At 39.8% G+C, this 26,640-nt stretch overlaps 4 protein-coding genes and 1 long non-coding RNA gene across 5 annotated transcripts; 4 read left to right on the top strand and 1 right to left on the bottom strand.

Moving 5' to 3' along the window:
• The first annotated feature begins 2,660 nt into the window (after positions 1-2,660).
• LOC107994584 (uncharacterized) lies at positions 2,661-5,056 on the top strand. Its single transcript, XM_017051570.3, has 3 exons — positions 2,661-3,329; positions 3,660-3,845; positions 4,480-5,056. Exons 1-3 carry the CDS (start codon positions 3,107-3,109, stop codon positions 4,860-4,862), a joined length of 792 nt encoding a protein of 263 aa, XP_016907059.1. The 5' UTR covers positions 2,661-3,106; the 3' UTR covers positions 4,863-5,056.
• Positions 5,057-5,803: 747 nt separating this feature from the next.
• On the top strand, positions 5,804-9,326 carry LOC107994586 (uncharacterized). The gene is made up of 2 exons (XM_017051572.3): positions 5,804-7,252; positions 8,873-9,326. The coding sequence occupies exons 1-2, from the start codon at positions 6,889-6,891 to the stop codon at positions 9,202-9,204; spliced, it is 696 nt and encodes a 231-aa protein (XP_016907061.2). The 5' UTR covers positions 5,804-6,888; the 3' UTR covers positions 9,205-9,326.
• A 154-nt stretch (positions 9,327-9,480) lies between these two features.
• Positions 9,481-15,988, top strand: LOC107994597 (uncharacterized). Its single transcript, XM_017051589.3, has 2 exons — positions 9,481-14,938; positions 15,063-15,988. Exons 1-2 carry the CDS (start codon positions 14,425-14,427, stop codon positions 15,443-15,445), a joined length of 897 nt encoding a protein of 298 aa, XP_016907078.1. The 5' UTR covers positions 9,481-14,424; the 3' UTR covers positions 15,446-15,988.
• A 154-nt stretch (positions 15,989-16,142) lies between these two features.
• On the top strand, positions 16,143-18,770 carry LOC133667397 (uncharacterized). Its single transcript, XM_062085727.1, has 4 exons — positions 16,143-16,967; positions 17,114-17,535; positions 17,609-17,707; positions 17,791-18,770. The coding sequence occupies exons 1-4, from the start codon at positions 16,807-16,809 to the stop codon at positions 17,955-17,957; spliced, it is 849 nt and encodes a 282-aa protein (XP_061941711.1). The 5' UTR covers positions 16,143-16,806; the 3' UTR covers positions 17,958-18,770.
• A 2,055-nt stretch (positions 18,771-20,825) lies between these two features.
• LOC133667399 (uncharacterized) lies at positions 20,826-25,931 on the bottom strand. The gene is made up of 4 exons (XR_009832871.1): positions 25,719-25,931; positions 24,488-25,168; positions 24,075-24,395; positions 20,826-23,980 (listed from the first exon to the last, which is right to left on the bottom strand). It is a non-coding gene; the product is annotated as an uncharacterized LOC133667399 (long non-coding RNA).
• Positions 25,932-26,640: the final 709 nt, after the last annotated feature.

A 26,640-nucleotide genomic window follows, 5' to 3' on the forward strand; every position in this document is an offset into this window, starting at 1 on the left:
TCACTATCGTTCGAACGATGTCTTTTGCGATCAAAAGAATCTTGACATCGATCGATAATTTAATAATTGATGTCGTTATTGCACATGTAATGGGATTGATTTTAACAATTAATGCAAAAAAGAATTAAAATGTCGATTGAAAACGCTTTGGTTGCACGCAGGGTGCAGTTTCATTTATCAACAACAAGATTTCGATGTTTATAAAACTTTCTTTATTCGTACAAATACGAACGAGACTCGCTAATTATTCCGTTACGCAAAAGGAACGGAGCAAGAACGAGAAGTTAAAGTAAGAAGTTAGCGGATGAAAAGTGAAGAGAATCATAGAAAGTGTTTTCGAATAATTATCGATGTTACATGGGGAGAAAAATTCCCGATTCGATTAATCGCTACGAGTTTGATCATGGCGTCGATTCTTCGCGAAAAGGAAGCTCTTGAATATCTTGAGAATTTTGAGAATCACGAAGTAAACGATATTGAGAGAATTGAACTCCTTAAATCAGTTCCATCAGTTTTTTTTTTCTAGAATACAAGAGTTGCTTATTACAATTAAATGATAATGGTGTTGTAAAAATATAGAATAGAATTTGAAAGTGTATTAATTCTGTTTTTGAATAAATGAAAGTCGATATAAATGTTCGTATTTTCAGATAATTATAAAATTTGTCTACTAGTGTCAAAATTTGGTAATTTCCATACGTTATAAAATATTAGTTGGAGAGTAGTAAATAAATAGCAAAAGTTAGAAAAATATACGCTTTACTTCATTCACAATTCGAATTCAAGCAAAATCGAAAAAATAAATGAAAATATAAAATGAGCCGGTACATTAAATAGGGCAAGTCTCTATTCCACTCGCTATAAAATATTCATGGAAGAATAATAACTCGCCTTTCCAATTCATCAAATGATTCTCTATTTTTCAATCACTCTTACTCTATTCAGAAACTTTAATTTGCAAAACATTATCTTCCCGACTAACAACCTATTGATCACACGAGAATGAAATTACGTCGACTGAAAGTCGAAATGCAAGAAGGATATACGAAGAATACAATAGGGAAGAAAGTAATATAGACGCAATCGAAATTGAATCATCGTCGAAAGCAAGGCGTAAGCAAGAAATTTCTCCATTTAACATATAACGCTTGGATATTAACATTCTTTCGATCTTCTTTCCACTGGACGATTCTTTATACCTCTCTCTCTCTCTCTCTCTCTCTTCCGCACATTATTTCGATGTCTAAGAAATCGAAAAAACTCGGCAACACGAAACACGATTTTCCACGATGATATTTGACATACATCATAAAATGGAGCCGGCCGTACTTTGGTCAGAAATTCTCGAAATTTTTCTTTTCACCAGCACTTTTTCCTTCTTCGAACCATCGGCGAGTTCGAAACAACCTCGAGAAGAATTATTAGAAAACGATCGGTTGGTGAGTGATAAGATATACGTGGTGGCCGACTTTGAGAGGTTGCCGGGTGTAACCTAGAAAATTAATCGCGAAAATCCATCGAACGTTATACCGTTAACGCAGGAGGTGACGAAGTTCCGCGCGGCTGTTAAATATTTAAAGAGACCCGGAACGAGACAATGGAACGCGGCGCCCGCGAATAAGGCAGTTGCCATTCCGAGGCACGCGCCATTCCAAAGAAAAAAAAAAAGAAAAAAAGAGGAAGAACAACAACAGCGTACAATGCACGGGGATCGATCGGACATTGTTTGCCGGGCGAGTGACACACGCTCTGGCTGAGCTACTTATCCGCCCAGGAATTCGCGATAAATCCTTATTAGAAAAAAAAAAAAGAAAGAAAAAATGAGTACACTCGCACAACATTTGTTTGGCCGAGCATACATATATATACATATATGGTTAATCGACGATCGGTGTTTACTTTGAAAAGAAAAACACGGAGAAATGGATAGAGGTGAACTGCAATTAAAAGTATCGACAAGTACTATCGACCAATTTCATTCACTATAGCGCGTACCTAAACCGCTATTTACACTGTAAATAGCGAGCCGGTGAAAGTATAGTTTATCTCTCTTTCTCTCTCTGCCTCTCGAAAAATCGTAAAATGCGTGCGAAAAATTTATATTATCCTATGTCTGTACGAACGTTAGAGGAAATAATTTGAATTTTAGAGGATTTCGAGTGAGATCTGTCTTCTTTCGTCTTAATAACTTAAAGCTTGGAGCTTCGACGTTAAGAGGCGATTCTCGGTACGTAACGCGGGATATATCGGTGGAATACAAAAGAGATAATAATGTGCGGAGAAACTATCGGTAATCATATCATCAAACGTGGTCGTATCAGGAAATCCATCAATGCAACGAGTCGTGGCTTTGCACGACCACGTCTGTGGGTCAAGGTGAACTGCTCGCTCGTTGCACGTGGACGCATACAAGATACGCGCATTCGTCCCAATTATCTCTCCAACGCTTCTCAATCCTAGAATTTAGGGGAGACGAATGCCGGAGGGGATTTAGATGAATTATATGAACACACGCGCGCCGGGAGGATCCGGTCGTAAGTCCATCTACGAACTCGTAATATTCACGAGAATTCGTCGAATCTGTTGTCTCGGATTGGACAATTTTTGAAGAACGTGGAAAGATATCATCCTCTCTCCCGGTGTCACCACGCACACACACACACACACTGGTATCCTCTCGTCTCCCTACTGACCCAAATCTGGGAACTTGGGTGATCGGTATTGCCCGCGTGACTAGGGTCCGGCCAGCTTCTTGCGCCAACCCGGGGAAGAGTCGGCCGTTTGTTTAAAAAATTATTGAAGAAAGTTCGGCGTGACGGGGAGGTGGGTACAACAACGACGGTGTACCAAGCGCGATGACGCCTTGTGTGTGCCTTGGTCGTTCGTCGTCGTCACACGCGTCATCCGCCGTGAGAGTGGGGATATTGGGGAGGGTCCCAGCTGGCGAACACCTATAAAGATAGAAGCTACGGAGGGTCAGATCACACTTTGCTCCGAAAATTTTCCGAGGATCGATCCTCGTGGACAGTGAGAAAGAGAGAGAGGGAGAGAGAGGGAGAGAAAGAGAGAGAGAGATAGTCGCCAATTGTCGGATCGGTCAGGAAAGATGAACAAGCTGGTGATTCTGGGATTTCTCGCCGCTTCCGCGACGGCTGTGCCCACGTCGGTTGTTAACAACGTTCAACTGAACAGGGATCTCGATTGCTTCGAGCAAGAGAACGCGCTGTTCAGCTGTATCTCCGTCAAGACTGTCAGCATGCTGGACAGAGCTGCGAGGTCCAGCGATATTGACATCATCGACGGGGTCAAGTTCGTAAGGGAAACGCCGAGTGAGTTTCAACCATTATTCGTCTATCAATTTCTCTTCAACCTTCGTGATCCTTTTAAAGCCAATCATTATACGATTTTCTCCGTGACATCGATCGTATGTAAATTTGCACGAAGTTCGTTCGTTTAACTCGTTCAACTTCTTCAAATCGATACAATCTCGATATCATTCATCATTTCTTCGTTGACTAAAAAGTTGGTTCGAGTGATTCGATCATTTGTTTTCCTTTGCTTTAATCACGTGTTGTGAAATTTACAATTAATTTAATTATCGAATAAATTAGAAGAAAAGATTAAAGTGATAAGCACGCGGTCCCATCTCTCCCTTCCAGTGGAGCGCAACGGAAAAGATCTGAAGACCGAGGTGGACATCATGAACGAGCTGCCGAGAGACGCGTCGGATAGAGCCATCAAGCTGATGGGCATGATGTTCGACTCGGTCATGTCCTTCGTGAGGTCCCACAGTTTGAAGCTGAGCATGCCCGAGGAGGGCTCCATCTCCCGCGCTCTGGACGAAGGTAAACTTTCTATCTTTCTATCATAGAAGAGACATGCGCATCCGTTACGTAATCCTTCCCACCCGTGATGACCGTTCACGTCACACACATATGAACGAATAAACCAAGCCTTGCTCGACCAAGCCTTTCACCTTCGTGATATCTACACGATGCGCCGCGGCAACCTGTTCCGGATAAACTCGTTCCTCGCGCGTTCCACCTCCTACGTTCGCTTTCCTTCTCAAAATTATATTTTACGCCATGCTCCGTGAGAAAAGAGAGAGAGAGAGAGAGAGAGAGAAATGCTTATTGGAAGTTAATAACAGTAAGACTGTTAATTAGCAAGTATTCAGGGGTCGGTCGGTAAGTAAACGTGTTCGAGAGCTCTGGGAGTTGTGTTATTTTCTTCGAGTTTCGCGGTGATTTTGACAACAAGAGAATTACCTTTGATTTATCTTCAATTCAATTTTGGGAAAGAAGATGAATCAGCGCTTGAGAATCTAAATTTTCTTTTCTTCTTTTCTTTTAACGCTTGTTACTTTACAGCAGAAAAGGAATAATTTCGTTATTTGACGAACTAACTCGGCATCTATTTTGAATTTTGACAAAGATTTGGATCTGGCGTAGAAATAGATACAATTTTCCGTTTCTTCAGGTCGTGCCAAGATAAAGAAAATCGCGTTGCCACTGATCGCCGCGGCTGGGGTAAAATTATTCGCCCTGATCCCAATTGTGCTCGGAAGTCTGGGCCTGCTGGTCATGAAAGCCCTTTTCGTGGGCAAGATCGCCCTTCTCCTTGCCGGGGTGCTGGCTTTCCAGAGGCTGTTCGGCAGCGGCAACGGGGCGACGAGTTTCTTCAACAAGAACAATCAGCCGTCAACCGGGTGGGTGGACAACGGCGGTGGACAAGGCTGGTCGTCGGGCAACGTGGCGGCAAACGTGCAACCTCAGGGTTACTACAGAAGCTTCAACGATCAAACGGATGCCCATTCTTTGGCATACTCGGCCCAGGCGCCGATCACGAACGAAACCAATTGAAACGGGTCGACGATCTCGAGTGAAATCACGTTCTTTGAACGAAGAAGAAGAATCAGTTGGAGGCCATATCTCGCGTGTCTGGTGCGTTTAAAGATGCTAGATCTAGATAATTAATTCCCTCGACTGCTAGATTAATATTTATTATATTAATCCCTTTTGTATTAATAAATTATTCAATATTTCTTCTTACAAAATACCTCTTCTCATTTATTAATTCGTCGATTCGTTAATAATCGAATCAATCCAATTTGTTTCCGTTCTCGTTCTCGATATTCTTCCTAAGTGAATATAATTCCTTTTTCTTAACTTTAAAAAAGGATTTGTATTCAAAAAAACCTTGAAACGCAACACCACTTTCGACACGATTCTCTTAAACGCGATAAATCGAAAGCCGATTTCTAATTTGGGAGAAATAATCGATTATGCGCGTGGAAAAATATTATATACGATGCAACGCGCGAAGGTGCATAGAAAATACGGCCGATACGTGATTAGTGTTGCGTTTGCCCCGCCGCGAAATATCGAAATGTTCGACAATCGGTCATGGCTCATATTCGATTCAGATCGGACGTACAGTTTCGTTTCCCACTCCCACCGCTCTTCTACTCCGTTTTCTCACCTTCTCTCTCTCCCCTTTCTTCCTCTTCGTTCGTTCCATTTCCTTCTCTCCTTCTTCCTTCCTCCTTCTTCCTCCTTCTGACCGAAAACAGATTCGGGACACGGCAGCAGCACAACAGCAGGTCGTCCGTTTTGCATGCCGCGTGTTCCGTGTCACACGCGGCAACAGGCACGGAAATCTAATTTTCACCGAGAAACTTATTATACCCGCCGTCTCGTGCATATACACGATCGTGGATCGTGTATCGTCGAAGGCATACCACCGAAGGCTAGGAACGGGCGGCATTATCGCGTGGCCGCCGATTCGAGAGAGGGAGAGAGAGAGAGAGAAGAAGAAGAAGAAACACGCGTCGTCTCTGGAAACTTTGCTGCCATTGTGATTGGAGATTGACAAAAGGCGCCACACACATCCTTTTATTATTCTTACGATTTCGTGAGAGACAAGAAATATCTTTATTGTTGAAGTACGATTATTGTTCTCCTCTCTTCTCTGTTCGAATAGATGCTCGTTTGAATAGAGAATTTGGTAGAAAGTACCCGGTGGACATCTCCTCTTCGTCCATGCCTACGTTCGCGCCTTTCCACGAATAAACTGTGATTCTTATTTCCAACGTCTCCCAACGGCAAATGGACGCCGTTTGAAAAGATGCTTCTTCCTACTTTTCTCTAAAACAAATTATCCGCACCTTAAAACGGCCTATCAACTTTCAATCATCGTTAAGATGCTCCTTCCATTCCAGAAAATTGTGTATTCTCACTCCAAGTTTCTACAAATCCGTATTTCTCCATTTATGTCTCTCTCGGGTTTCGAAGCAAATACACTGCTCTTTTTCCTTCTCTCTCTCTCTCTCTTTACTTTTCCAAGCAAAAAAAATATGTTATCCGGTCTTTCGATATTAAACGATTTCTTTTTTTTTTTTCCATTATCAAGAGCGTCCAGCAAAATCGTTAGCATCACTTACTTCAGAATGATGCATAAAAATATTCATCAATGTATCTTTTGAAACTAACTTCGACATTTATTCTAGGATGAGAGAGGGAAATTTTCGGAGGCGATAGATAAAAATTGCCAGATACAACAGTCTCGACGTAAAAATCTAATTGGAAAACATATGCGATCGCTCGAAAGTGATCGCGCTGAAAAGGAAAATTAAATTTCTATCGGTTCGAAGCGCAACCAAGTCGCTTACGTGGGAAGTGCGTACCCACTCATCGTAGGCTTAGTGTAGATCGGCGAGACGTTGAAATTAAAATTCCTGACACCGCGGTCCTTGCACGTCGCTTGCCAAATGGTTCAAACCGCCCCCACCATCGATCACGGGCCCAAGTATAAAAGAAAAATTTGCCCCCGGGGCAAACAGTCAAAATCCTCGCGCGTTCCTCGATACCCGATAACAGACTCATCACGATGAAACCGTTTAACGCCGTTTTATTTGCGGCATTGTCGCTCGCCTGCGTCGCCGTCGCGGAAGATCCGAGGAACGTGGAGATCAGGCTGACAAGGGCGATGGACGAGTTGAACAAGAGGGATACCGTCAACATCTACGGTGACATGATCACTTTGGAGAAGGTCCACGTTGACGACGAGGAGGAAGGATCGGCGAGGAAGAGCGAGGATCCTCTGATAGGACAAATCGAACGATTCTTGAACAGCAGGAGGATCCGTGTTCGTCTGCCCAACGATGGATCTTCCGCGGATATGTTTGGCAGAGCCTTGGGACGGAAGGATATGGGCGTTGAACTCAGGGCCTTGATCACGGGGGCGTCCGAAGGTGAGAATTATTTCTTGGGATTTGAGCAGGGGAACTAGAGGTACAAGTTAAAATTCGATGAATCAGCCGCGTGGAAGAAAAATATCGAGTCGTTTGAGAGTGCGATATTCAAAGGTGAACGATTGTTTCGAGATTTGTTTTTTAAACGTTAAAAAATTAGGAATTTTTTTTAAGAAATCCAGATCGATTCCAACTTGAGTTGAGCTTGATTTTTAACGTTAAGGCAAATGTAAACGTTTTCACTACACTACATCGAAAGTCTCCAAGCTTTAATTAAAAAGAATCCGAAAATAGAAAGTGAGAGATTGGAAAATAGAAGGGGGAGAAGAATAGATTGTGTAAAGAGACATATGTATTTTTCTCCAAAAAAGAAAAAAAAAGGAAAAACTCACCGAAGAATCAATCATCGAGGAAAGCTCGAAGGAACTTTCTATCGAAAATAACCATTCCTTCGATCTCTCCTTTAGCCTACATATCGATCATCTTAAGCATTCGAGGCCTCGACTCCTCCGAATACCAAAGCGCGAGAGAACGCTGAAACTAATGGAAAAATATTCATGCGCCTCCAGCTTGGATCTCTAATTTAACCAACTTAAATTCCACGCGTCTCAATCTTCGAGGCGTCGAGCCGGTGCTGCGATCGGATCGCGACACGTCCGCCAACTTATAGCCCCTCGCCTTTCTAAACTCTCTCTAATACGATCGAAGTAAGCCACCGAGGCGAGAGGCGATTGGCTGCGAAAGTGGGACTTCCGGTGGCGAGGCTTCCGATTGGTGGCGAGAATCCTCCTCGCGCGCCTTTTGCTCTCCTCTTTTCCTCGGCCTCTTTTCCTTCGCCTCGAAATTTCCACCGATTTTTCTTTTTCTCTCTCTCTCTCTCCCCTCCTCTCTTTTTTCATTTCTTTCTCCCCCTCCCCGAATCAACCTCGCGTTCCTTCCCTCCACGGAAGGAGCGAACAAGAAGCGAGAAGGTGACGAAGAGGGAGCGCAGGAAAGTGGCCGCAGCCGCGCCGGGCGTAGAAAGCCGGCGTCGTCCAACGCGCGTCCCACTTCCTCCGCATCCGCGAAAACGACGGTGGGGATGGGGGGAGGGCAAAGTGGGCCGCCGTTGGGATTCCGGGTTTCTGGGACGGCAGCCGACGAGAACACGAGGAACGAGGACCTTGAACGAGAGTGCCACATGTCGAAGAAAGTAGATAGCCGGCGATTAAAGTGGCCATTAAAGATTCCAAGATTCTTACACAGATATATCCCCTTCTCTTCCCGGGCCCTGGGCCCCTCATTCATCGTATCGATAAATTTCACTCGACGATCGATCAAGGGTACGCACAAAATTTTTTTGCCAGTGTCGCTCCTCTTCTCCGATGATAATAACAACGCATTGTTGGTCGTTAAAAAAGAGAGGAAAAGAAACTGATAAGAGCCTTTTCCATACAGATTTCGAATTGGAAATCCTAAATATCGTCAAATTCATCAATATATATATATTGTTTTTTTATTATTATTATTTTATACACGATCGAGATTATTTGTTATTGTTATTGTTAAAAGAAAAAGAAAGAATCGCAAAATTTCTAAAAGCGAAATTTTAAATTTGACGTCGTTTCCCTTTCGTTCCAGCCCGAACCAAACTGAAGAAGATCGTACTGCCGCTTCTGCTGGCCCTGAAACTCAAAGCCATGATCGTCCTGCCGATCATCATCACTCTGATCGGCCTGATAGGGATCAAGGGACTCGGTGCTGGCCTGCTGTCCCTTCTCCTCTCAGGAGCGGTTGCCCTGAAGGCGTTGCTCACGCCACCACCACCCCCCGCCAGGGTGACCTACGGAGTCGTGAAACCCGAGATCCACCACGAACATTGGCACAGGTCGCAGGAGGAGTTGAATCAACCCTACAGAGGTTGGGCCCCTGAATTCGGGCCTGAACAGTACCCCTATCAAGACATCCCTTGAATTTAACCTTTAAAAATCGCCAACAAAATTCATCCTCTCATCCCCTCGCTTTATTTATTATCTCCTCTCTGTTACCCTCTGCATCGTATTTAAATAAAATGGCATCATATCCTCTCTTTTCATTTCTTTTTCTCTTTTCTTTTTTACAAACTCTTTGGCGTACAAAATTTGTACGCGTCCCTCTCCTCGACGATAAATAATTCTCCTCGCAGATAATTTCCATCCTTCGTTCCTAAAATTCCTCTCTTCGCCCAATCCATCAAACAAACATTTATCCACTTTCCTTTCGATCCATTCTTCGGTCCAACGATGCCACGACTGTTAAAATAATTAAATAAATAATTAAAAATCTATAATCGCTAAGGTAAGCGGGTTATCTTTGGCGAGAGGGGAAGGCTAACGACCCAAATAGAGGAGTGAGAGAGAGAGAGAGAAAGAGAGAAAGGACGACAGGTGGGGAAGAGAGAACAGGTGGGAGAGCAGGGAAGGGGAAGGAATCGAGGTCACTGTGACGCGAAAGGTGGGAAAAGTGGCCGAGGCAACGATTGGCCGTTCGTCCTTCCCTCTTGGAGGATCCTCAGGATCAAGGGCACTGGGTCATTGCCTCCACGTGGACCCCTACTTCGCGCTCTCCTCCCCTCCCTCCTATTTGGTCGATCGTTTGCCATTCCTCTCCTCCAAGTGGGGAGGTAACGGTATCGGTTGTGATCGAGTCACGTGGAGAGGGCGAGAACCTCGGATATATTACGAGCCGATCGAGAGGACAGCACTGTCAAGAGGCCGGAGAACTCGAGGCGAGAAGTTGATGAGTCGAATGATGGGCTTTTTGGGTTTGGATTTCGATTTTGAATTTTCCTCACGAAGTTCCGTTATTTCAAAGATTCTTTTAAGTATCTATAAACAGTCTTCTTAAACAGGATTGATTTATGATTTTCGCGAAGAATCGTGTAAACGATTAGTGGTAGATTTCTTTAAATTTTCTCCTCTTCTTCGTTCGAAATGAGGATTCAATTTTATTCAGCTTAGCTCTTCTTCGAAAAATATTCGCATCTTGATGTACAACGATCATCTCCATCGATGAATAAAGCGAGAGATTTCCTCTGCGAACGGAATCTACGAAATCGAAATAATTTTATCCGCTATTATTCCTTCTATAAAGTCACTTCGAATTGAATCGTTATTGAGATAATTTTACAAGAAATGCACGCAATAATTGTATTTCTTTTTTTTAAAGAATTTAAACGATAATAAAATAATTGAACGAGGAATTCGTAGCCTCGAAGTGAAAGAATGCAAAAGTATGATCGCGCACGAAGAATTTTCGAGCGCATAACGGATGCTCGTTCTCGAATTAACGAGGTCTACGCAGCCATTCGGCCAGTAATCGAGTTCGTAATCGAGTTCGTAGTCGACGTCGATGCGCCTCAATTTTTTTTTTCCCCCTTTTTTTCTCCTCCCCGTTCCACACACAACTCGATAACGCGTGCATTCGCTCGGCATGCCTGAGAACATTAGACGCGTGAACTGAGCACGAGACGGACGCTGGAATAGGAAAAGGCTTCAGAGAAATTACGGAAATTGCCGTGAAACTATTCCTTTTGAAACTGTACCGGATTGGCAGAAAGCTTGAATCGTAGATTATAATTCAACGCATTTTCTAAAACTGCCAATATTTCCTTTTATTCCAAACTTCCAATATCACGAATTATTCGAATCTCGACTATCCTTGTTACACTGCAGTATATTAAAATGACAAATATTTCGGACAGACAACTTATTATACGGATTATAACCGATAAGTAAATAATTCTGTAAATTCTTATATTATGCAAACAATGGAAAGCTTCGAGAATCCATCGAAACTATCGATTCTGCGAGGAAGGGGAATACGATCCATCATAGTCGGGCATGCGAGCCGCTCCTCCTCGTCCGACACGCTTTTCCAAATAACGTCGCCGCTCACCGAGGAAACGATCTCCTTCGAGGATCACCGATCGATCTTCGGGGAATTCACGGCGACTTTCTCGATACGTTCTATGTCTCGATTTTCGAAACGAAAACGGGGTGACCGCGCGCGATAGCAACGGCGCGGTGCAATTACGCTTCCGATATGTACAGGGTGTCTCGGTTATATTCGAAAAGTTATCAACGTTCAAAATTCAATCCGGAAGAAAGACAAGTACGTGGATACGTTTTTAAAAAAAAAGGTAGAAATTTTATAATAAATACCTTCTATAGGAAACATTTTACAAGAAAAAAATCTTATACTTTTCAAAATTATCTTCGAATGCGTGAGATATTTTTATCGAATAAACTCGTGATTCGAATACACCCTGTATATAAATCGACGAAACGGGAGAGAGAAAGAGAGAGGAATTAGAATCGTGGAAAAGAAACGGAGATTGACCTGATTGCGGATTAGACAGGGACAGTCTTATAAAATCGAACTTCTCCATCGATGATCGAACGGGCGATTCGATCCAGTTTTCTCCAGTTTCAATTGCTAATTGCCGCAAACTTGCCGGCCACTTAACCCAAATAGATATCCGCGGATTAGTCGAATCACAGCTTTTATTTCCACGCGCTTTTGCATTAACTTTCAACCAGAAGTTAGGGAGGACAGGGGAAGCTAGTCGATTTTCTTATATCACTCCATGTGACGCGTCCGTAGAAACGTAGGAATTAAGGACACTTATGAAATTGCGTCGTTGATCGATTTTAATTTTCGCTTTCGCCCCGTCTCGAAAGTGGAGTAGCAAAGTGGCGTTTTCCATCTTTTTTGCCCACGCCGCCTTTCGAACAAGAATCATTTAATAGCGCACAAGGAGGAGGGGGAAGAGGAGGAGGAGAAGGAAGATCGTGGAATAACGACCCGGCCGATGAAATTCAGACGAGCCCGCGTCTGTCGCGTATCAAATGTGGCAGAAGGATAGTAACAGTATACGAGAAACAGTTATGGGAAACAACAGGGCCCATTCGCGTTTCACCACTTACGGCACAATTCGATTTGGATCGATCGATTGGAAAGGCGGTGATCGATCGATGAAAATCGAGTCTATGGAATCCGTAACACTATACATTTTCTAATGACTCCATCCAACCTCGTATCAACGATAAACCTTTCTATCCAAAATAAAATTTCACTTTTTAGAAAAATTTGATCGAAGAATCAGATCTATACGTTTAAAATATTCCTGATTCGCTACGATTTGAGATAATATTTTTATCTGACCCGAGGGGGAAATGTTAAAGTTTTGTGAAAAAATTAAAAAATTTACCAATAAAAAATTTGGAAGAAAATCCGATTCGAGGACGATCGAAGAGGATCGGCCGATTCCGGCGCGAGCGGATCGCGAAACAAGAGCAGCTGAGCGGAGATCGCGCGATTATTAACGAAAGGAAGGCGTTGCGGTAAAAGGAAGTGGCGAAAGAAGATAGATAGGTGGAAAAGAAGGCTAATTCTCTCCTTTCCGGCACACCTGTTGGCCGAGCAGCGTGCGAGCGCATCGCCCTGCCCGTACGAAATGCATGTAAACGGCGGCCAATTTTTTACCACGCTCCAAACTCCACGCCCTATTGACGGTGGATCGTTTCTCAGCGGAATGCGCTCGAATCTTTCACGCGATTCGCGCGCTTTGTTTCGAGAAGCTCTAAATATTTAGTGAAATACGACCGAGTGTATACTCTGAATCCTATCCAACAAAGCTTCTCTTTAATTCCAATTTGACTCGAGTTGGTTACGTCGAACTCTCTTACTTCGCGTTTTTGTTTTTTTTTGTTTTCGCCAAATTTCACGTTCAAACGATTCACGCACGCCATTTTCTTCCTCCGATGACAAATTTCAACCAAATAAATTCTTCGATCGACTTCTTCCGATTTAAATGATTTTTAAAAATAATATTTAATAAGATCCGATCAGATTCGAGCCCAGGAAATACGGAAAAGTCGGCGAGTCAGATGAGCGCGTAAAATCACAATTTCCGCGATCACGCGATTTCCATCGATGCGCTGCTCTCCAAAGATGCTCCTCTGGATCCTCCTGCGGAAATTGGCCACTTTCTCGCTGCCAGATCCGTCTGCAGCGCGCGCTCGTCGTCGTTGGAGCGTGGCGCGCGAAAATCCAATCTCCACCGAGTTAACCGGTCTAATTTAAAGTAGGCCTGCTCGTTTCGCTCCAAGCCGATGTAAATATAACGTGCGCGCAACGACTCCACTCCTCCCTCTCCCCGCGCCGTTTTCGTAAATACACCGATTTTCGCTCGCAACCGGATGTAAAGCAAGCCTCCGTTTTGCCGGGTCGATCGACGACCACCGCCGACCGCCTCGATTTCGTCGTCGAGATCGAAAGTGGTTCACGCCGGGTTCGTTACTGTCGTCGTCCGATCGATCCGCAACACTCGATCGATCGACCGACCTTGTTCCTTTTCTTCCACGACCGAGTAAAACGCACACAGATTTACGGAAAATGGTGGACAAACAATTTCTTCTGCGTTATATACGTATATACACACGCATACCCCCCACTGTATACGTGCATTCGATACAAACAAGAATTAACGTAACAATTTGCTCGATTTGAGCGACATCGCGTTAGAAACTTTCCGTGCTAATAATTTTTAGATCACGGTATCGAATCGATACCGAGGGGGAAAAAAGGCAATAATCCGCGATTCACACCGTGAGGCGTGAATGGGCGATCCGAGGTGATCCAACGAGGCTTCGCTCTCATTATAGCGTCTCCGGTATCTCCTTTTTTCCCCCCGCGAATTCGACAGAGATTCGAATTCTCCGCTCTATTTGACGCTCCCTCTCGCCGCTTGACGCCAGCCAAGGCGGCGGCGGCGGCGGCGGCGGTGGTGGATGCCCCTCGCCTCCTCTTGGACCGCCGCGAAGCAAGAGAGCCGCCGTCGTCTCTCCGTTGCCTCTCTCGACTTAGGAGAATGTATGGAACGGGCCGAAAGGCAAAAAGGAAAAAGGACTACCCGGTGATTCGCTCTATATATACTGCAACTATCCGAGGGTATGTCCAGTGCACGGTACGCGCCTCGTCCGTCAGCTTCGGCCTACCGTCCTACCATCGAGCGCAGTCCTAGAACCAGCGAGACTACTCGCGCCGCCGGATCCGTTCGCCAACCAGCAGGATCGCGTCAAGATCTCGGGGGGATCTCGAAGCCATCTCCGTGACACGATAAAGTAACGAAAAACGGAAGGAAGGAAGCAATGAAGGGAGTAATGAAGGTTAAACGAAGTGGCCAACTGTTGGCGGCTATTCTGCTTCCCATTCTTCTGCTCGGTTCCGCGGCCGGCGAGATCGAGAGACGCACCTCGAAGCAGATGGTCGAGGACTCGGCCGAGAGTCTGGCCTCGGGCTTGAGCAAGGATTGCGGCAAGTCGTACAGCGCCACCTGCCTCAAATTGGACGTGGTCTCGTTCCTCGACAGGCTGTCCGAGCAGGAGGACATCAGCATCCTGCCGGGCGTTTCGGTGATCAAGGAGAACGGTACGGCAAACGTGCCGGCCTCGGAGGTGGTCGCAAATCTGGCCAGAGATTTCCCCAACGACGTGGAGAAGAGGCTGGACGCGTACCTCGTCCACAAGGTGGGAAGTTATCTCAACAGCCACTCCATCTCCATCAAACTGTTCGATCCAAGGACGTTCGAGGCGGCGAGAAATTTTAACGAGGAAACCCTGGCTCAGCTTGGACTCGGCGGTGGCGGGCAAAGCGTTGGAACTGGTAAGAAATTTCCCCTCCCCCCCATTTACAAACGTACAAACGAACGCTCTTCTCTTATGATTATCAACTCGAGAGAGGAATGAGAAAGAAAAAACAAAACAAAAAAAACGACGATTTCGCGCAGGGCGTAAGAAGGAGAAGGGCGGCATGGGAGGCATGATGGCAGGTCTGATGATGATGAAGGGCACGTTGGGGGCAATCGGTTTCGGCGCCCTAGCTCTGCTCGCGGGTAAAGCGCTGATGACGGGCCTGATGGCTCTCATGTTATCGGCCATCGTCGGTCTGAAATCTCTGGCAAGCGGGGGCGAGAAGAAGACCACCTACGAGATCGTGAGCAAACCGGTGTACTCGAGTTCTCACACTCACAGCTCGGAGGAGCACCACGGCCATGGTTACGGGCATTCAGGATACGGGAGATCCCTGGACGCGATCCACGAGGACGTGGAGCAGGCCGTTCTGAAGTACGGCAACGTGCGGGACCGTCGATCGTTGCTTCGACAAAATTAAGAAACTCGTGAACGGAGGGGCCGCCGGCGACTAACGACAGCCGGTGCCAGAGATCTAGTAGCACGTCTCTACCTCACCGAGTCTCCACACTTCATTTCCTCGCCTTCTCTTCTCCACTTTTCCATTCGTATTCTTACTTGCTCTTTCCTCCTCGTCTTCGTCACCATCTCCTCTCCACACTAACTATTACGTTCCTTTTCTTATATTTTTATTTCTCTCTGTCTTTCTTCTCTCTTTCTCTCTTTGTCACTCATTCATCATTCCTTTGTTTTCTCTCTTCATTCATCGTTTTTGGCTCTCTCTCAGTTTCATTACACTGTAATCTCCATCACCGTCACCGAGCTATAACTCGTAGATTCGTAGGTATTTATTTTATATTGGAATCATGCTATCGCCACCTCCACACGGTCACAAGGCTCGAGAGAAGAAGCTGGTCGTTGCACACGGACCATCCTCGAATCGTGTACATGATTTTCTCTTTGTTATTTATATTGTATTTATTACTCATTGTAAAGTTTTAATAAAAAATCATGTTTTTAAGAAGCCGCTTTCGATATCGCTTCGTATTTTTCTTTTATCTTGCATTTTGCGTATTCGAGAATTTGGAATTAATTTAATCGGCTCGATTCGTTCAACGATGCTGGATGCCTGGATTCGCGTGCTGCTCGTGGCAAAAGAAACGAGAAATCGTAGGGAACGGGAGAATTAAAGACTGGTCTTCGCTTCGGTCTGCCAAGTAAATTATAGACACGCCGGATTATATATATAATAATAGCAAGATGAATGTACCATTCAATTGGATCGATGCGAAATAAGGTCGTTCCTTTCTTCGCGCACATGTCCAATCTATCCAGATGTTCCGTGATCAATTATCCAATATTTCTCACTGTTCGACACTTCCTCGATGAATACATTCCCATATCTTGTAAAAATAGGAAATATATGTCTTCGACGTAATTTATAATCCCGGAACAATTAATTTTTTTTCAAAGATTATTGTAACTTTCGTTACAATTCTTATCTTAAAAATAATAATTCCCTCCTATTGTTATATCCAAGAAACGGGTAAATAAGAAACGGCAAGAAGATTTCATCATCGCAGACCAGGATCAAATTCTATTAATCTTTTCGCAATGATCTTGTCCCCGAATTCTCGAAAGGCAGCATCCTGCTTTGCAATCTAGGAGATCAAACCGAGTAAACGTATCATTACGTTGTTTACTTACTGGCGAATGATAAATGGTAATCGTGACAATGTCTGAAAAAAACCCAACGGATGACATAAATCTTATTGTATATAAACGATATTTACGATCTGATGGAAGTCAGTCTTTGGAAATCGTTTGGGGACCGGTCGAGCAATGACAAGTTGGAGGATCGTGCGCAAAGTGCAAGGATCGATGTTGATTGTGATTTTATTGGCGATCCCGATCGTGGTACGAAGCCAAGCCAACGATGCAACAACGATCAAGAACAATCCGGTGGATCCTTATAAAATCGTCGAGACCAACGATCGTCAATAGTACTTGATCTTGTTATTTCGTTATTCTTTGAAAAACGTGTTCGTTCCCGACAAGTGATTTCTTTTCTGATTCCTCGAAATTTCACTTCTAATATTTCCGTCGCTACGAAACGTTTCTTTCGCATTCAAATTATTGTAATTTTTAGCAACATTGGCCGAAGAGTGTTCGATTTCCGGAAGAACGGGATCAGAGTGGATATCAGAGTGGTACCGTCGTTGAAAAATGACTCGATGAAGGATGACGGGTTCCCTGAGTTTCCCGTGATGGATATAAACCGATGCGTTATCGATCTCTCGTTGATCTGCGCGAAAAACCGCCTCGGCCGATTCCTAGAGTCGATCAGGAGCATGAACGAGATTCACTTAATGGGGCAAAACGTTAAACTGGTGAAGACCAGGACGAGGAGCAGTCGTGGTAGATTCGTTAACGAGAGCAACGACAATATAGAGCGCAGTGTAAATGATTTCTTTGACACGTTCGCCTTGAGAATTACGTTGCCCAGGTGGAATGGGAATCGAGAAAAGAATCAGATCGACGTTATGTTCGACGAAACCGATATTGTGCAAGGTTTGTCAAATTTTAATGTTTAATGAATAATTAACGAAATAACATATATACCGAAATACGTATTACACTCTAGGAAGAGGGAAAAAAGGAGGTGGTGGTGGTAAGGGAGGTGGCAAAGGATGTCAGATGATGATGATGGCGGGTCTTATGATGCTCAAAATGAAATTTATGGGTAAATGTATAAAATGATACAAATATAATTAATTTCAAATGGAATCAAAATTTTCTTTTTTAATCGAAATTTTTTCAAATCAGGAATAGCTACGATGAAAGGAATGATGATGGCAGGTATGTCTCTAATGATATCAATGGCAATGATAATGAACAAATACATGAAGGGCGGTGGAGGCGGAGGCGGAGGCGGTGGTGGAGGTAATATATCACGAATATTTATCCTCGTCGATTATCATTACGAATACTGAATGAACATAGCATTGCACTTGATTGCTTGCAGGTCAATACAAAGAAATTGTCCTCTTAACGAAATCTGGAGGAGGTGGAGGAGGCTACGGTGGAGGGGGTGGAGGAGGTTACGGTGGAGGGGGTGGAGGAGGTTATGGTGGCGGTGGTGGCGGTGGAGGAGATTATTATGGTGCTCCACCGTCTATGACCTATGGTGTACCCTCAGGTGGTGGTGGTTGGGGTCGCAGTTTTGGAAAACGATTTATAACTACCAATCCCGATAAAACGAATCGTACGAATGATTCGACGAATTCACTTTTCAAAAGTGAAAGAAAACCTGTTTTAAGTACAAATTTTAGCAGCTATAAGAATTATGGATCCAATTTTACGTATTCGAATTGGAATTACAGCAATCACGCGCAACCACAGGCATATTTAATTAACAATGTTAGTAACGTGGAAAAAAATAACGGAATGGAGCCATTATTACATTCTTCTGATAAATATGCTAGTGGTACGAAAACTTATCGAATAAATGAGGGATCAAATGATGATACAAGAGATCACGTGACTGATACAGGACCAGTCGTTGATTATACGGATAATGTCGCTTTGACGAATCATATAGGTAAAAATTACGGTACAAATTTAACGCAACCGATTTACAGCAACGAATGGCAATCAACGGAAGAGAAATTAGGTGTCAAATTTGAATAGAGGAATTTTGAGAAAAGAAAATTCGAATGTTTCGTTGTGCGATGAATTTGATGTAATTCTCGAAAAAATGAAAAACTTCGTGTACTATTTGAAAATAAAATTAACATTGAAAATTACTTTGTTCGTTTTCAAGAATGATTTAAAACCCATCAATGCGATCGCGATTTTAAATCGAGTGCCATTACGTGCAAAACAGTGGTGCGATCTTTCGAATAACTAAGTAAAACAATGCAGAAAAGTGTTTTACCTGTCTTCAAGTGTAACTTTTTTATCCGTGTGTTCCGTGAATTACAGATGAAATACAGAATCTATTATCATTAGACGATAAAAATAAAAAAATAAATAAAAAAAGAAAAAAAATTAAATGAATTTAATAATTCAACAATAGAATATTGAAATTATAAGATTTGAAATAGAAATAATCGTTTGTATCGATACAGCGCGTGCCTTTACCCGTCGAGTATGTTTACATTTGGCTTTAGTTTCGTTTCGACTTTCGATACGAACGCATCGAAATACGTGCGGAAAATTTAATTTCGTATAAAATTTAAAATCTTGCACGTATTTTATAATTTAAAATTGCACGCAGTGTCGGTACATTTTTTTATTGCTGGAATGGACGATCTAGAAGCTAGCGATTTAAATGGTGACGATTTTATCTGCGAACGGTAAAACTTATGGAACTTTGTGTCACGTGTTCTGAAATACCGACTTCAAAAAATACCAAAAGTATTTTTTTACACTATCTATAACAAATTGTAATTTAAGTACACAAAATTGAATCATTCCAAAGTGCAAAATAAAAATAAAAATCTGTATTTATATATTTTAACAAACTGTTATTTATTTTTTAGACAAAATTTTTATCTACAATAATAAAAATACAATCGCGATCGCAGCCAATTAGCTCATATTATTTCTTATAAAATATATAATTATATCACTGATATTAACTATGATATGATTATATATTAACGGTGATATGATTATATATTGTATATTAAATAATAATGATTTCCCAGGTCTCACCGCTTGGAGGTTGCTGCGAATTGGAGACCCACCCTAGCCACGACATCCCATCCACCCTCCTTTTGCGTGTGAAAATTTATTTTCAAATAAATTCTCCTTTTGGCGTACGTTTGCAAAACGTTTAAATCTTTTACACGTTGCGCAATACAAACAACAAAAGGAGCTATAGAAAGAAAACCGGCGCGGAAGACTAAATCTGAAAATGAAATTTTAATTAATCTATCGATATTTTACATTTCCATCATTATGAAAATAGAAAATAATCGATAGTTAGAAGCTTAAAAAAAAAAGAAAAAAAAAAAAGCGAAATAAGCATTCTACAAAGCACTACTTTGGCCATTATCTACTTATCTACAAACTACTTAACACCCATGATTTGCATGCATTTAATTGTAAATATATTTACATTTTTAAATACATTTTAATCAATATTTTTCCACGATGTAATCTTCTATTCTTCTAAGAAGTAAAGAATCCTGAAACAAACTTAAATATAGGATTTTCCTATCTATTCTAAGAACTCTTTTCATATCCCTATCTATATAAAAATATTTTATTTACGAAGCCTGTCTATTAAAAATCTAAAGGATCTTTCTTACAAGCAAACATTCATCAACTAACAACAACACAACTTTCAAAAATTCACAACACGATATGAACCACATGTGGTCAAAAAAAAAGTGAACGATAGCTATGATGAACGAAGTCACGTAGCTATCAAGTATCGAGGATCTGATTGTTTAAAATAAGGAAGTTTAGGAATGGCAATTTCATGATCATGTTGCCTTGAAAAGGAATATTCTTTCGGGAAACTATGAATCGGAGTAGGAAAGGCAATTATGCCTTTTAACAAGAGGAAGAAGAGAACGTTAAATCATTTATAAATCCTATCTTATAAATCCTACCAAGAAGCTAACTTTATTTGATCCTACCTAATATAAAAATTGAAATGAAAGAAGAATGAGATGATCCCTTCATTGAAAGATGAAATTTGAAGATTGAAGAGTTCCTGAAACAAATTATACAACAGAATAATTAGTGAAATTTAATAACACAGATAATTAAATTTTAACAAATGAAAATCGAATCATTATTTCTTAATTACTTCTTCTTTATTTTCTTCAATCCGTACCTGTAACAAATTATTGGATTAGTAAGAAAGAAATAATAATTTTTAAAATTACTTCTTCTTTTTTATTTTCTTCAATCCGTACCTGTAACAAACTCAATTACTGGATTAGTAAAAAGGAAATATTAATTTTTAAAATAAAGTCAAATTACCAAAATATTGTTAAGTAACTCATAATTTTAAAAACATTTACGTATTTAAAGAAATATATTTTTTTAGCATTATTTAATATTTTTTAAAAGTATTTTCAATAGAAAATGCTCTTAATAAGGGGATGCTGAAAAGAAAAAAAAGAGGTAACCAGAAGGGTTACCAAAAAAAAATATCCACTCAATATAAACCCGGACAAACCGTGAGTGGAATCTTTTCTATCTCGCAACACTAATATACTAATAAGATCTCCAAAAAAAAACGCGAAGAGTGCTTTATTATATTTACAATGCAATTCTTGAATAAAAAAGAAAAAAATAATAAATAAAAGATTCGTGAAAATATGAAATATCTTAAATATTTATGAAATTCTCTAAATCAATTATTTTATGCACTCGTATTTTTTTGTACGCAACACTAATAACGGAAAGTTGCAGCATATCAGAGGCTGCCGTCGTGTAAAACCACCTTTGCAACTCTTTTGGTCGCAATAGGTGATCCAGAGCTGGAACATGCTTCCACAGTCCAAGTGGAAGAAATAATGGGCAATTCGTAAATTCGCAACACTACTATACAAAACGCGTTTATTCATGAACGCAACACTACTTCAAACAACGCGATCATTCGTCATCGCAACACTAATTCTTAAAACAAATGCGATACAAAATTCTTTAAAAATTAATATCTCGATAATATATCATATGATCGTAACAGTAAAAAATAAAAATTCAAATAAAAAAACAAAAAAAAAAGCAGACTAATTCATCAAAATAATTAGAAATCGCGATATTATTTGCAACGAACGCGATTCTCATTTTATCGCAACACTAATTCAAAACGCGAGATCTGTAAACGCAACTCTAATGCAACCCGTTATTGATCAATCGCAACACTAATAAAAAATCGCGATGCCCATGATGGCTGGATCTGGATGACGGGCCTGCATGCAATCGGCCAGACAACACAAACAATTACTACGTATTACTAAAACGAGCACAGTGACAAAATAGTAACAATGACTTCCCATCCTTTAGACCGAAAAAAACAGATCCAAAAGATGAGAAACCATTCGTTGCAGCCCCTCTTCGTGACAGTTTGTCGAGGCCTCTTCGGTCTTCCTCCTTCGGGCGCGATGCCCGCTGAAACTTATATCTAGGCTCGAGATTCGCTAATCGTAGAGCAAAGAAAAAAAGGGGAAAAAAAAGGACTAAATCGCGGAAGCTAAGTGCGCATGGACGACCAACAATCGCAACGATCGTTCTCCGTACATGCGCAGAATCTCGAGCGCAACGTTCGTTTCGATATTTTTCGCGATCGCGTCCGCGAAATTCGAAAAATCGAATGAACGAGGCCAGGGACGAATGATACCGTTCACCATTCATCCCAGCCTCATCCTCGATTTCCCAAATTTTATTTCCTGAAACAGATTGTCACGCGAAAAAACGCGCCTACCCGAACAGAGACTGTGACAATCTGCCCGGCCCTACCTACTTAATAATTAACAGGCACACAAGAAGTATACTACCTATCCTACCTAGCCCTATATTTAAAAAATGAGCAAAACAGGCATACCAACACACTCATTCCACGATATTCTCACACATAATACTCGGGCGCAAAAGCCTACACTAGGGAAAGCGTCCCGGGACGCCTCCGACACCCGAGCTTGGCACACCACACGCATACTCTAACTTTACGTACCATTCTCCTGAAATCGACCGATGATGGCTAGCAACCATTGCGTATGAGACAATAAAATTTCGTGTGTATATTCATATATATATGTTTATAAATTTTAATATTAAATATACTGTACAATTGAAAAAAAATGTATGTCCTCTAAACAAAATCATATCATTGGAGGATAATGTATCATTATTATAATGATATAACAAATAAGATTATATTTTACTATTTTTAATCTGTAATATATAACGTATTGTTAATATTACAAATTGTGATTGAATTAATAATTATTAATGGAATAAAACGACGCAATTCCACAGCCTAACCACACATACACATGTGAAAAATACGTCGTGCACGATATACTAACGCATCATCAGTCGCTGAAAAATATTTATGAACTTATGAACTAGGGTCATCATGCCCATTGCCTCTCTCTCACCCAAGTAACACCTGGGCACGTGAGTGAGTTCCTGGCAATGAACACGGAAAGGGTTAAATCTGAAAATCCTGAGCTAAAAAGATAAATTAGTATAAATATTTAACGGGCTAATGATTTTGTATATATCATATTTCAAATTTTAATGAAACTACTTTACTTTTACTTTACTTTTACTTTACTTTTTATCAATATAATAAATTATTAAAATATTCTATAAAATTATTAATCAAATATATAGGAATATATTTATTTAAAAAATTATTGAAAGACAATGTAATAATAATTTAATAATTGAAAGTTAAATATCAATAAAAATACCCTCAGGCGATTCCTTTATCAAAGCACATTTTTTAAAATACAAAATATTCAAAACTTATAGCTTTGATTTCAAAATCTGCCTGTCGCGAAGTGTCTTCTTGCACATAATATTTGATATATTTTCAAACGAAAGAAATAAAATTATTATGTTTATTATCTTCAAAATCAAGTGATATGATTTATTATTATCGTATTATTTTAATATTTTTTTAGATATTTGATATTTGCAAATATTCATATGAAATATAGTTTATAATTGCAATAATTTAATTTTAGAATTATTTTAGAAAATTATTAATATTTAAAAACACGATGTACAAGAAGACCTAGCCTGAACTAATAAATAAAATACAAAAAAAGAAAATGTTACTATTCACGAATAATAAATATCCGTGGTCACTGTGCTCGTGCAAAATTCTACGTATACAACCAGTTACCCGTGTCGATTTGGATCTTTTATCCTACGACATGATTGAGTAACCAGAGGAAACAAAATGCATGCGACTCACCATTAGATGCGAAGAATCTGCATAGCCATCGATGTTGACCCATGGGAAGTCCTCATCAAGAAACTATCAAAAAATAAAATATAATTTAAAACATATACATCATTATTTTAAAAAATTGGAACTTTAACTTGATAAAAAGATATATGAAGATAGTTACCTCTTCGCGTGATGGATGATCGCCTTATAATCTTGAATCACTGATTCTAATGTGTATCCGAAACGAATATTAAAAAAAAAAAAATAAAATAAAATAAAGAATTATTAACGCGTCCGTTCAAATTACAATCGGCGAACAAACACTGGCTCTAATTTCGCGAATAATTATTATTATAATTAATTTCAATTAGAGCAGCTGTGCTCTAAAAAATATTTAAAATACTATTGCGAAGGAAACACTGACTCTACCAACCGCATTGCGCGCGGTTACATATATTTGTTAAGATTCAAATCCAAGAGAAAACCGCAAAATCATCAGCACCTTTAAAAAATGTTAAATATTATAATACATTCATAATATTTTTCTTAAAAATTAAAAATTTAATTAATAAAAATTATGATAAAAATAATTACCTCTTCGAATGATGGATGATCGCCTTATTCTCTTGATACACTGACTCTAAATATATATCCGAAACGAATATTTAAAAAAAAAAAAAAATATAAGACTATCGACGCGTCCGTTTAAATTTCAATCGACGAACAAACACTGATTCTAATTTCGCGAATAACTAATATAATTAAATTAAATTAGAGCAGTTGTGCTCTAAAAAATGTTTTAAATACTATTACGAGATTAACACTGACTCTATCAACCGCATTGCACGCGGTTATAATTTTTTCTGAAAGAAAAGTTGGATTAGCAGGGAGGGAATAAAGAAACAAGAGAAAAGAAACAAAATCTTTTGATCTTTTCTTCTTTTTTCTATCGAGCATTATTAAAGAAAATACTTTTCTGAAGCTAGAAATTAAGAGTTAGATGATAAAAGAATAAATTTAATTTATTTAAAATAAAAAGTATAATTTATGAAAATAAAAATGTAATTTATTTAATATAATTTCATTATAGTATTCTTAATAATTCGTGCATTATGAGTTACTTAACAAATATAAATATATCAGTATTTTATAATTCAAAAAAAAATGAAAAATCAAATGTTACCACTTTTCCGATTAATAATCGTCGAAAGTCGTTACGGCATCCATATTGAAATTCCTTTTTCCTTTCCACCTTGTGATATTCGAATAATTAATCTGCAAAAAATAATCAAATTTTTAGAATAAATATATAAATACACATGAAAATTAAAAGATTGCATTAAAACGAGGCAATAACTAATGTAATTTGATAAACAAAATTGAATTAATTAATTTTTTCGAAAAATTATAATATTCAATAATAAATTATTGAATAAATATATTAATTAAATAATAATGGAAAGTAAAAAATAATTGAAAAATAATATATTACGTAATAAATTGGTCACATTTAGGGAAGAAAAGCGTTTAAACATTATAATTTTCGATACATATAACAATTTCAATATATCATATAAACTGAGGAAAGGGGGGAAGGAGGGGGAAGCAATTAAACAAGTCGAAACCTGTCGAAACCTGTCGAACGTGATATGAACGCGAACTGAAATTTTCTCGAAAGATTGAATTATATTGAAAAATATTTTCAGCCTTGCAGCTTTGAACATTCAATAATATAATTCAATGAATAATTAAATAAAATTAATAGTAATATAAGCGATATAAGTTAATAAGAATAGAAATTGCGACGCAATACGTATTTACGTACCTCAAGGTGATGCGTCCTATCGAGGATTTCGGAAAGACGAATAACGACACAACATATCACATAATCACTCACAAAACTATTTGATTTTCTTATCACAATGTACAATGAACACTTAGATAAACGAAACTAATAACAATATTAATAAAATAATTTAATAAGAATAGAAATTGCGACGTACGAACCGGCGACACGTCCTGTCCCAAGGATTTTCGAGAGACGAATGACGCAATGCGTCACATGACTTCTTAGCAGCTTTCCTATTGGTTGGAGCAGTCTCCCCCTCAACTACGTTTGCGCGGTAAATCTTTCTTCGAACGAAGAACTACGAAATATTCCGAGTTACGTATCACGTGACCAGCTAGCGGCTCGACTATTGGCCGAAACGATCTGCTCCTTCTAAGTTCGGATAAATTTTCCCTCGAATAAAAAGCTACGAAATATTCATAGTAGTTATTCGAACGAATTTTATAGTTACATTTAATTTTATTTCTAAATTAATCAGTAATATTATTATCTAATATTAGAAAAGATTTTGTATTTCTTAAAAATCTTTTAATCATATATAAGCATTTCTTGAGCACATAAATTTTGCAGAAGAAATATAAATAAAAGGAGCAAATAGAATATGGAAAACAAAGGATAAAAATGAATACCATTTCTAAAATGTAGCAAATGAAATACATAAAGAAAGAAGAAAATAATAGAAAAAAAGATAAGAATTGCAATTATTTTTTAAAGCATCTTTTTAAAAATATGCAAAAAATGATACTGATATCAATTCTTACTCTATTTTTATTTTCTTTCTTTTTTTTATATATTTCATTTATAGCACTCTGAATATAGCGCTGATTTTAATATACTTATTCTATCTTTATCCTTTTCTCACTATTTGTTTTCCTTTTCTTTACTTTTAGTGCGTGAC

This window comes from Apis cerana, linkage group LG15 (genome assembly GCF_029169275.1).
Source record: "Apis cerana isolate GH-2021 linkage group LG15, AcerK_1.0, whole genome shotgun sequence".
NCBI classification, from domain to species: domain Eukaryota; kingdom Metazoa; phylum Arthropoda; class Insecta; order Hymenoptera; family Apidae; genus Apis; species Apis cerana.

Bases quoted from the DNA above. Each gene is read 5' to 3' on its own strand.
- LOC107994584 (XM_017051570.3), top strand. From the start codon at position 3,107: ATGAACAAGCTGGTGATTCTGGGATTTCTCGCCGCTTCCGCGACGGCT. The intron at 3,330-3,659 runs GTGAGTTTCAAC...TCTCCCTTCCAG, and splicing joins GTTCGTAAGGGAAACGCCGA to TGGAGCGCAACGGAAAAGAT. The intron at 3,846-4,479 runs GTAAACTTTCTA...CCGTTTCTTCAG, and splicing joins CTCCCGCGCTCTGGACGAAG to GTCGTGCCAAGATAAAGAAA.
- LOC107994586 (XM_017051572.3), top strand. From the start codon at position 6,889: ATGAAACCGTTTAACGCCGTTTTATTTGCGGCATTGTCGCTCGCCTGC. The intron at 7,253-8,872 runs GTGAGAATTATT...CTTTCGTTCCAG, and splicing joins GATCACGGGGGCGTCCGAAG to CCCGAACCAAACTGAAGAAG.
- LOC107994597 (XM_017051589.3), top strand. From the start codon at position 14,425: ATGAAGGGAGTAATGAAGGTTAAACGAAGTGGCCAACTGTTGGCGGCT. The intron at 14,939-15,062 runs GTAAGAAATTTC...GATTTCGCGCAG, and splicing joins CGGGCAAAGCGTTGGAACTG to GGCGTAAGAAGGAGAAGGGC.
- LOC133667397 (XM_062085727.1), top strand. From the start codon at position 16,807: ATGACAAGTTGGAGGATCGTGCGCAAAGTGCAAGGATCGATGTTGATT. The intron at 17,536-17,608 runs GTTTGTCAAATT...ATTACACTCTAG, and splicing joins CGAAACCGATATTGTGCAAG to GAAGAGGGAAAAAAGGAGGT. The intron at 17,708-17,790 runs GTAAATGTATAA...TTTTCAAATCAG, and splicing joins GCTCAAAATGAAATTTATGG to GAATAGCTACGATGAAAGGA.